Here is an 11,076-nt window from a genome sequence, read left to right as displayed (position 1 = left end):
GGCGGGGAACAGGGTAAGAGGAGAATCAAAGTGTGTGATGCCCTTGTCCTTGGAGGGCAGAGAATTCTAATTTCTGTATTTTCAGATGCTAGCACAACACCTGACCCGTGTTTGCTATAAACACGAATGGAAGAACACACGTCAAGCAACCGGGCTGCAGAGAAAGATCTGGGCCAAACTGTTCAAAGAAACCATTTTACAGTGAAACGAAATCTTGGGAGTCAGGAGATCTGGAGCAGTCTTTTGACTAAAGACCTCTCTTTTCACACTGGCTTTGCAACTTACCTGCTGTATGGCCTTAACAAATTACTCATACCTCGAATCTCCTCATCTGTAAAACGGGGAAAACACCTACCTTACAAAATTAGTGTGAGAAATTGTACCAAGCGATTATCAAAGAGGCTGGCGGTGGGCACACTCAATAATAGCACAGCACTGCAGCCGCTTAACTTCTCCATTAGGTCTTTTGTCCGTACTTATGACAGGGTAAGAATATACTTTCTCCAACGGTTCAACCGGCACCGAAAAAGTACACTAGGTTTCCAGAGGATGCAAGGCCCCGCCCGGTTCGCGGCACACACTCGGGTCACGGACGCCGACTGCAGTCCCGGATCCTCTCCACTGGCGTAGCCGAGCTCTGGCGGGCGCAACCGATACCAAGCCGTTATAGAGACGGGGCCGAGACAGGCTGGACGGGAGGCCGAGCGCCATTTCACCGAAACCCGTTCCACACCACCATGTCTAGAAGGGACGCCTCGAAAAAAATAAAGAGTACTTAAAAAAAAAAAAAAAGAAGAAGAAGAAAGGGCAAGGAAGCCGGAAGTGACGCACAGCGGCGAGGAACCGGAAATTACCGCAGCACGCCGGAAGTTTACCCGTTTCCAGGGCGCCGGTTCCGCGTCCCGCGCCCCCCCGCCCCCCAACTCTCTAACCAGGTAGCTGGTGTCGGGACGCTGGAAAGCGACTCAGTGGAGCGGGTGCTCGTCGACGGCGGCCGCCGCCACAGCGAATCTCGCGGAGTAGCAACCGAAGACGGCGGCCGCCGCACCAGCCAGCGCGTGTGGAGGATAAACGGCCGGCACGGCCGTCGCGGTGATCCGTCCAGGGAAAGAGTGAGCGAGGGCCAAGGCTCTCGTCTTAGCGAAGACAGAGAAAGAATCCGCGAGGAGAGCGACCGCCGCTGCCGGGTACCGACGGGAAAAGGAAGTGAAGACGTCGGCTTCTCCCGCGATAACTCGAGAAGGGTCAGCGAAGACCTGGGCCACGGCCGCAGCGTCTCTGAGGAGAGAGTCAGGGGAGACGGCGGCCACCGTCCCGGCAACTCTTGGGAGAGACTGAGGGGAGGCCTCAGCAGCGACGCGAGCTTCAGTGAAGTCGGAAGTCACCCAACTAGTGACTCCTCGGGATCCGTCAGAGACGACCGCGGCCTCCGCCTTCGCGGGACTTGGGAGGAAGTCCGGGAGGTCCGGGGCCCCCGAGCCAGCGACTCGGGCGAGAGGGGCAGTGACGACCGCCGCAGCCGCCTCAGTGGCTCTTGGGAGGGCGCGAGTGTGGATGGCGGCCGCAGCCTCAGCAGTTCCTGGGAAGGGGTGAGTGAAGATCGCGGCTACTTGGCCAGCGACTCCTCCGCGGTGAGCGTCAGCGAAGACGCCAGCCGCCGCCGCTTCTGGGAGAGGGAAAGTGAGGACGAAGGTTCCCGCTGCCGGGCCTCCTGGGGGAGGACGACGGAGGACGGCGGCCCCGGGCCTAGCGACGACGAGGGAGACAGCCGCTGCTGCAGTGGCTCGTGGGTGACAGCGAGCGAAGACCGCCGCAGCAGCGGGGGCCTGGACTCGACGCCCCCCCGGAGTCCGAGTCGCCGCACCATGCCCGGGGTGTCCGATTCGGGACCGTCCACCTCCTCCACGGAGACTGCGACCCCGTGTGAGTCGGACCGCTTCGCTGGCCCTTGTCTCTGCCACACTCCACTTTTCTCACTCGAGCCCCTTCTTGGCATTTCCCTTTCTCACCTGTCACTCATTTCTTTCCCCTTAATCGACCTGTTTACAGTGGGTCCCAAAGCTCATCTGGTCATCTGGCCCCCATCCTTCCTCGTTTCAGCTTTCCTTACCTTTTTTTTTTTTTGGCGCCCACTTGCGCCCATTCCTGAGACTTCGTTCCTAGGTGATAGCAACTCTTGTTAAAGTTTATGGACCCTTTTAAGTTCTTGGCATCTCTGCGGCATTTGACTCTGTGAAAATAGTATTTGTTTGTTGTTGTTTAGTCGGTGAGTCGTGTCCGACTCTTTGCGACGCCATGGACTGTAGCCTGCCAGGCTCCTCTGCCCATGGGATTTCCCAGCTAAGAACTCTGGAGTTGGTAGCCATTTCCTTCTCCAGGGGATCTTCCGGAAGCAGGTTATGGAACTCGCGTCTCCTGCATTGGTTCTTTATCTCTGAGCAACCATGGAAGCCCTGGAAATATTAGACTCACCTAATTTTCTTCCTTCCACTTTCCCGACTCTCCCTGTCTGTCTGTCTAGCTAGCTAACTATCCACGCATCCATCCATCCACCCTAAATTTTCTTCTATCCTTTCCATAAATGTTGCTTTTTTTTTCCTCCTCGGATAGTGCCATCACTGATGCTTTTTTGCTTGTTATGTTCTACGACTTCAACCCTACTGAATAATAATAATAACCCTATTATTCATTCAGTCATCCAGTAAATATTGAGTGTCTACTGTGTGCTTTTTCTTAAGGATACTGTGAGCAAAGAACACAAACACATTCCTTCCTCCTAGTGGGGAAGATAAATACTGAGCAAGTAATTACTAGCCTGATGAATATTATAAGAAAGAGTAGAGGGCCCCTGACTCCATTGTGGGATGAGGTTGGGGATCAGAGAAAGCTGCCTACTACTGAGACACAGGTAACCGTGAGAGCTCAGCTCCAGACCTCTCCTTGGAGCTGCAGACTTGCATATACAGTTCCCTTGTGGAACTCTTCCTTGGGCACCTCAAGATCAACACATTCAAAATATGATTTTGTATCATTATGTCCTCTCTGTCCTTTAGTGTTGGTTGTTTCAGTGGCCCTGTACCACTTGTGTAACTTAGTCACACACCTTGGAGTTGTCCTGTTATTCTTCCCTCATTTCACACACCAGATCCCTCCGAGTTCATTTCGTCCTGTTTGCCTAATATATGTTGAATCTGTTTCCGTTTCTGTTCCTACTGCTGTTCTCTTAGTTGAGGGTCTCAACGTCTCTGGTGGAGACTCCTGTAGATATCTTCCTACATGGTCTCCTTGATCTCTTCTCTTGCTGTTTTGCTCCCCAGTCCATTAATTCCCCTCACTGCAGCCAGCGTTACACATCTGATCATTCTTAGTCCTCTACTTAAAATCCTTTAATGACTCCCCGCTATCTGTTCAACTCTCACAAGTTCCAGTACATCCTGTCTCTTGTCTAATTCTAGCTTCTTTTCCTTTCAACCTTATGCTTCCACAGTAGGGTGGGTATTTTTATAGTTTCTTGAACTGTCCAGGATGCCTTTCCCTGCATGCATTTTCACCTGGAAAAATCCTGCTAATCCTTGAAGATTCATCTCAGGTGTTACCTTTCCTAGAAACCCTTTTCTGCTCTCCTTCCCTCCTATCCTAGCTGAGTTAGAAGTCTTCTGCTTCCTAAGTTCTTAGGAATATTTCTGTCGTTGCTCTTACTACATTGTTTTGTAATTTGTATTTGTATATCTCTGTGAGTTCTTTGAGGATAGAGACCATGTCTTTTTTTTTTTTTTTCAGGTTTCATCTTTTTAATCAACTGAGTGAAGGACATCCTAAACACTACATGAAACAACAGAATTTTTTTCTTCCAGTTTAAAAAAAATGACATACACAAGTATTTCTTAGAAAGTTCTATATAATCAAGGCAGAAATCTTGAATAAAAAACACCTATAAGTTATCATGCTTTTTAATTCTTACAGTTGGAAACTGCTTCCTAATCAGGATTCAACATTGTGTACAGGTTTTTAAAATGTTTCTAGATACATATTAGTAAAATAATCTGGCCAAACATTTCTTGTAATGTGGAGTGGGTGGATGAGTGGATGAATGAATAAACTGGAATGGCATGTGGTGAGAAAAAGGTTGTGAAATTAGATGGAGGCAAGTTATGGGAGGGCTTCGCAGGTGGTGCTAGTGGTAAAGAACCTACCTGCCAATGCAGGAGACATAATGAGATGCGGGTTGGATCCCTGAGACACAGGAAGATCCCCTGCAGGAGGGCATGAAAACCTGCTCCAGTATTCTTGCCTGGATAATCCCATGGACAGAGGAGCCTGGAGGGCTACAGCCATAGAGCCACAAAGTCAGACACGACTGAAGCGACTTAGCATGCAGCAAGTTATGGGAGGGCATAGACAGTCATACTGAGAGCCTCTAGATGAGCACTGGATAACCAGAAGCGGTTTGGAGTGTGGAGGCATGAAGTGATCAGGGTAGTGTCCTTGCATATGGTGGATTAGAGTGTTCCTGTATAAAATGGATGAAAATGGGTAGAATGTCATTTGTAGATCTTGCAGTACTTGTTTAAAGGAGAATAATGGAGATTTCAGGGTGATCCAGTGGTTAAGGCTCTGCACTCTCACTGCAGAGGGGCATGAATTCAGTCCCTGGTCGAGGAACTAAGGCCCCACTGCTCATCTGGAGAACCAAATACAAGCCCTTACGCCAAAGTTTAAAAGAAATCAATAAAGGAGAATAATGAAGGTTTGACCTAGGGGGATTAACATCATTAAACATTTACCAGGTAGTTTGGTTTTTTGTGGGATGCTTCCTTATTCCTTTGCCCGGATACATATATCTCAATCGTTCTTCAGAGACTTGCTCCACTGTTTCCTCCTCTTCCTCCTTTATTTTACCTGAACTCTTAGGATGTTACTGTCAGGCTTTTTATTGTGTCGAATTTATCCCAGTAGTTTTAAAAGCATCTGTGGAAAGAAAATGTCTAAAATCCATGTCTGTTCATTGTATTATCATAATGCCTGGCACATGGTAGATGCTCAGAAAGGATTTTTGAGTAAAATGCATAGTATTTTGCTAATAGTTGGTGTAAGAAATTATTTCAGCTGTCAACTGATTTGAACTATTTACTTCTTCCCCAACTACTGTCTGTTCATGCTTAAGTACTTTCAGTGCTTCTGGTTCACAATGCACGTTAAGATATTTCACGGGACAGTAAGGCTGACGGTGCAGTCTTGATGTTTGGAACATGAAATTATAAAATATGAAACTTCATGTATGAAGTAAAAGTTGTGCCATCCCTTTCTTAGTGTAGGATATATGAGAAAGATATGAAAACCATTGATAAGATGTATCTGCCCATGTGAGATAAGGTTCTGGTTAAGTCTTTTCCACTGGAGTGTAGGCCTTTGTTACAGAGAATAGCTGGGCAGGTTTCCAAATGGTCACCTCTCTCCTCCCTCTACCGAAGACATGAAGCGATTTTTTTTTTTTGGTTTTTCACAATGATAACCTGGTGGAGTTTTGAAGGTAAAATCTATGAAAATGAGGAGGCCTTGTAAGACTACTGCCCTGAGGAGTTTCTCACTCTTAGGCTAGTACATAACCCAGCCCCCAATAGTTTGTCAAAATTACCACTTGAGTGCTTCTGGAAGTTTGTGGTTCCAGTGGCTTCTGCTCCAGGTGAGCTGAACTTGACCACATTTCTCTTGACCTGTCTCTCCAAATTCAGGGTGGCTGTTTGCCCTGAGACCTGAATTCTGATGAGTCTAAGGAAAGTTGTTGATTTTCAGTTTGTTCAGCTTTTTTCCTGTATGAATGTACGTGATGACTTCTGTGCTCTTTACATATTAGAGCTGAAAATGAAGTCCGATTAAGATGTTATTCATGAGTATCTTTGTTAGTAAATTATTTGGAAAGCCAAAGTGACTTTGTACTTTCGGTTCAATTGTTGTTTTAGTCTTTTTTTATCTTAAATTTATTTTTTAATTGGAGGATAATTGCTTTACAATGTTGCGCTGGTTTCTGCTGTACAACAATGCGAATGAGTCATACTTCTATTTATGTATATACCGCTACCTCTTAAACCTCCCTCCCGGCTCCAGGTCGGCACAAAACGCCGAGCTGGGTTCCCTGTGTTATAGAGCAGCTTTCCACTAGTTACCTACTTTACACGTGATAGATTATATATGTCAATGCTTAGGCTTTTTTTAGTTTTGCAATATATTTTAAGCAATTTGGTTTTTCAGTAGGTGCCAGGAAGAAAGTGCATTTTGGTAGCATACATGATGCAGTACGTGCTGGAGACGTAAAGCAGCTTTCAGAAATCGTACAGCGTGGTGCCAGCATTAACGAAGTTGATGTTCTCCATAAATTTACCCCTTTACATTGGGCAGCACATTCTGGCAGTTTGGAGGTAAGAAACTATAAATTATTAAACTGGGTAAGTTTGGAGCTGTTGGCAGCTTTGTAAATTTAGCAAACAGGACTGAGGCCTTATGCTGGGCACCGCAAATGTTTTTCTTTTTTTAAATTTTATTGAAGCATAGTTGATTTACAATGTTAATTTCTGCTGCTTAGCCGAGTGATTCAGTTATACATATATACACAAATATTTTTCTTTTCAATTCACTAACATTTGGGTGTTCTGGTTAGCTTTGTAATAAATTGTATCCTAAAACTTAGTGGCATAAAATAACTATTTATGCTTAGGAGTGAAGCAGGAATTTGGATATCAGAGACACCTTTGCTCTGCTCTATGATGTTGGGGCTCCAGCAAGAGGATTTAAAAGCTAGGGCTGGAATCTTTCAAAGGCCTGATCACACAGACATCTGGTAGTAGAGGCTGGCTGTGGGCCCTGGCCATCTTGATTCCTCTCCACGCAGGCCTCTCTGTGAGGTCGCCACATGTGGACTAGTTTGTGGTTCCTCTCAGTGTGGTGGCTGGATTCCAAAAGCAGCAGAGAGGGTGGCTTGCAGAGGATAACAGATTAGATCCTGATCTTTTTGCTGTAGTTGCTTCAGATTTTGGGCAGAGATGGAATCTCACAGATGCATTTTAAGCCCCTAAGCGCCCCTCCCAGGTGTCGTTTCTCTTCTTCCAACTCCAGAGGTAACTGTTGCTCTGAAGTTGGTGTTTATTATTACCATCTATGTTTCATGCTGTTATTACATATGATTAGATCATAGTTTTAAATGACATGTTTTATATGAATGTCATATTATTTGGATCATTCTGCAGCTTGCTTTTTTTTGTTCAACAATGTAGTTTTGACTTAATGAGGTGGTTACATATATGTACTCTGCTGCTGCTGCTAAGACGCTTCAGTCCTGTCCGACTCTGTGCGACCCCATAGACGCAGCCCACCAGGCTCCCCTGTTCCTGGGATTCTCCAGGCAAGAACACTAGAGTGAATTGCCATGTCCTTCTCCCTATATGTACTCTAGTTCATTTCTTTCAGCCATGTTGTAGTAGTCTATTCTTAGGTAAATATCAGAATGTATTCATTTTTTGGTTGATGGATATTTCGTTGGCTTTAGTTTTTCAATAGTATAAGCAGTGCTTAGTTAATATTTTAATGCATAAATTCCTTTTTTTATTGATATATCTTATCAAAGTATAGGTGATTTGCAATGTATTCATTTCTGCTGTACAGCAGTGATTCAGTTATGCTTGTATATATACATTCTTTTTCATTTCTTTTCCATTATGGTTTATCACCAGATATTGAATATAGTTCCCTATGCTATACAGTAGGACCTTGTTGTTTATCCATTCTAAATGTGATAGTTTGCATCTGTTAGTCCCTAACTCCCAATCCTTCCCTCCGCCCCGCCCCCTCTTGGCAATGGTAAGTCTGTTCTCTGTGTCTGTGAGTCTCTTTCTGTTTCATGTGCTGTGTGCTTAGTCACTTAGTCGTGTTCAACTCTTTGCAACCTCATGGACGTTAGTCCTCCAGGCTCTCTGTCCATGGAATTCTTCAGGCAAGAATACTGGAGTGGGGTGCCATGCCCTCCTCCAGGGAATCTCCCCAGCCCAGGGATGGAACCCAGGTCTCCCACATTGCAGGTGAATTCTATTTCATAGATAAGTTTATTTGTATGCACAACTTTTTATTCTTGGGCTGTGTACAAAGCCAACTGGAATTTTCCTCATGATTCTCACTGTTGTGTGTGGGGAGCTTATTTTAGCTATTACATTTCCCTGTTGCCTGTAGGCTGCACTATGCATCTCTCTTTTTCCCCTGCCGCACAGTCTGCTTTCTATGAATATGGAGTCTCTGTGTGACTTCCTGTTTGTTTGGGCTTTTCTGCTTCTTGGAACCAAATCTGGTCCAAAGAATCTCTCTCCACCAGTTTGTGTGCCCCACTTGAACTGTGGGATTTCTCCTTTGCCCTTTTGGTGGCTCCCTCTCACCTGGGAGGAATGCGCCTGATGGTCTGTCTGTGCCTGCAGCCCTGAGTGGGGACTTCTCTCTGCTGTTTCCTCCCACATCCCTGATGGATCTACACTTTGGCAGCTTTCCCATCTATTTTATGGTTTCAGATGTCTCTTAGCTTCATCAACGATGAGATTTTCTTGCCTTTTTGTTAAAAATGATTTTGAAGAGAAGAGGAAATACTGATTTTAGTCTGCCAAATTAGTGGTTTTCTTTATGCCCTGCCAGTGGACTTTTCTCTTGTATGTTACCTCCAGGCCATTTTTAGACTTCCTTGTCTGATCTCTTCTGTATAATAATTCACAGAATTGTTTTCTCTCCAGAATCTGAATTGTGGTTTCTGCATACAGTGCTTATCAGCAGCTCATGCATACCTGACTGGCATCTCATTCAGTTGGTCTGAAACTAAACCATTATTCTTTTCACTCCCTTTCTTAGCTTTCCAGGCTAATGTTTCAAATGTCCTTTGAATCATTATTGAGTTGTCTCAGAAGCAAAACTCAGTATAAGCATTTGTCTGGATGAAGTGCCTCACGGTGCGTATGGATGTGGTGAAAACTGATGACGAGGTTTGTTGATTCTCTTCCATCTTTGACTCTTAGAATTGTCCTCTCCACCTTCATAGCCACTGCTTTAGAGCTACTTGATTTCCTTCTTTCTTGGATCGTCTACCTCTGGTTATAACTGACACACAAGATTACTGCTCTAAAACAGAAGCAGTAAACCTTCCTGAAAGAAAGTGAAAGTGTGAAAATGTTAGTCACTCAGTCGTGTCCGACTCTTTGTGACCCCGTGGACTGTAGCCTACCAGGCTCTTCTGTCCATGGAATTCTCCAGACAAGAATACTGAAGTGGGTTGCCATTTCCTTCTCCAGAAAACCTTCCTTAAGTCCCTGTAGTGACTCTCTGCTCTGTAGGATAAAGTTTGGGCTGTTTAATATGGTAGACGCCTCTTCAGCCTCCACCCCTGTCCCTCCACTCCTGTCACACTTGTTTTATGCTCCAGTGCAGGCGACTGGCATTTCCCAAACCAGTCTACCGTTTAATATTATTGCAGACTGCCTATGAGCCATTTCACGTGTCTGGTCTCACCTCTTCCCAGTTGAAATCCAGCTCAAGTAGCACTTACTCAAGTAGCAGAGCCTTCTGTATTTCCCCTCTCAGTATCATCCAACTAGCAACTTTTCCCTCAATTTTATACACATTTGAAAAATTCTATTTATCACATGGAATTGTATTCTCTGTTAAATTTTGAGCTCTTTGAAGGTACCATTTTTTTCATTTGAGTTTTATCTTTTTTTCCCTCAATATCTAGTATAGTGTCTGGAATATTGGAGTCATGTTGTGGATTCACAATAAATGTTTGTCGTATTGCTAAGTTTGTTGAATTAAATTTATATTTTTAGTGTCTAGCACAGTGTATAGCAACTGTTCAAGAAATGTTTGTTGAATTTTAACAAAATTAAATCTAAATAAAAAAGTTTTGGTGCATTTCTTTGTTGCCATTTAAGGATCATCTCCTACTTCTCTACTTCGGTGTTGCACTAATACCTTTACATTCTGTTAACCTTTTTGAGATTTCTTAAGACTTGTAGGACTTATGTTGGTAGTATAAAATGACAACTAAATTAATAACTGGTGAAAACTGTGCTTTACTAGACTTCATTTTTTTTCTTTTATCAGATGAAATCAGCTTTTGAGCCCCTGTAGTTCAGTTCAGCCACTCAGTTGTGTCCGACTCTTTGTGACCCTGCGTACTGTAGCCCACCAGCCTTCCTTGTCCATCACCAGCTCTCGGAGCTTGGTCAAACTCATGTCCGTCGAGTTGCCATCCAACCATTTCATCCTCTGTCGTCCCCTTCTCCTCCTGCCTTCAGTCTTTCCCAGCATCAGGGTCTTTTCAAATGAGTCAGCTCTTCGCATCAGGTGGCCAAAAGTATTGGAGTTTCAGCTGCAGCATCAGTCCTTCCAATGAATATTCAGGACTGATTTTCTTTAGGATGGACTGGTTGGATCTCCTTACAGTCCAAGGGACTCTGAAGAGTCTTCTCCAACATCATGGTTCAAAAGCACCAATTCTTCAGCACTCACCTTTCTTTAAAAGGTCCAACTTTCACATCCGTACATGACTACTGGAAAAACCATGGCCTTGACTAGATGGACCTTTGTAGGCAAAGTAATGTCTTTGCTTTTTAATACGCTGTCTAGGTTGGTCATAGCTTTTCTTCCAAGGAGCAAGCGTCTTTTAATTTCATGGCTCCAGTCACTATCTGCAGTGACTTTGGAGCCCCCAAAAATAAAGTCTCTCACTGTTTCCGTAGATTTCCCATCTTTTAATTTCATGGCTGCAATCACCATCTGCAGTGATTTTGGAGCCCAAGAAAATAAAGCCTATCACTGTTTCCACTGTTTCCCCATCTATTTGCCATGACGTGATGGGACTGGATGCCATGATCTTAGTTTTTTGAATGTTGAGTTTTAAGCCAGCTTTTTCACTTTCCTCTTTCACTTTCATCAAGAGGCTCTTTATTTCTTTTCACTTTCTTCCATAAAGTAAACTTTTAGTGCAGATATGTTTTGTACTTTCAGAATTTTCTTTTTAAAAAATTCTTTTTTTCTATTTGATGAATCATTGTT

At 44.4% G+C, this 11,076-nt stretch overlaps 1 protein-coding gene across 8 annotated transcripts in view; it reads left to right on the top strand.

The window, feature by feature from the left end:
* The first annotated feature begins 857 nt into the window (after window positions 1-857).
* The window catches only part of ANKRD42 (ankyrin repeat domain 42), a 56,162-nt gene continuing 45,943 nt past the window's right edge, over window positions 858-11,076 (top strand). Inside the window, exons 1-2 of one of the 8 annotated variants that reach the window (XM_010853201.1) lie at window positions 858-1,923; window positions 6,250-6,416. In XM_010853201.1, the coding sequence (XP_010851503.1) occupies window positions 1,866-1,923; window positions 6,250-6,416 (225 nt within the window). In that variant the 5' untranslated portion in view covers window positions 858-1,865. Of the gene's footprint in view, window positions 1,924-2,358; window positions 4,005-6,249; window positions 6,417-8,878; window positions 9,009-11,076 lie in introns of those variants that run through there. The other 7 variants (XM_010853200.1, XM_010853198.1, XM_010853199.1 and 4 more) reach the window with 7 other exon arrangements.

The sequence above is a fragment of the Bison bison genome, unplaced genomic scaffold, assembly GCF_000754665.1.
Source record: "Bison bison bison isolate TAMUID 2011002044 unplaced genomic scaffold, Bison_UMD1.0 scf7180017864324, whole genome shotgun sequence".
NCBI lineage: Eukaryota > Metazoa > Chordata > Mammalia > Artiodactyla > Bovidae > Bison > Bison bison.
The sequence above is the reverse complement of the archived record's forward strand: the minus strand, read 5'-3'. Positions and strand labels throughout refer to the sequence as shown.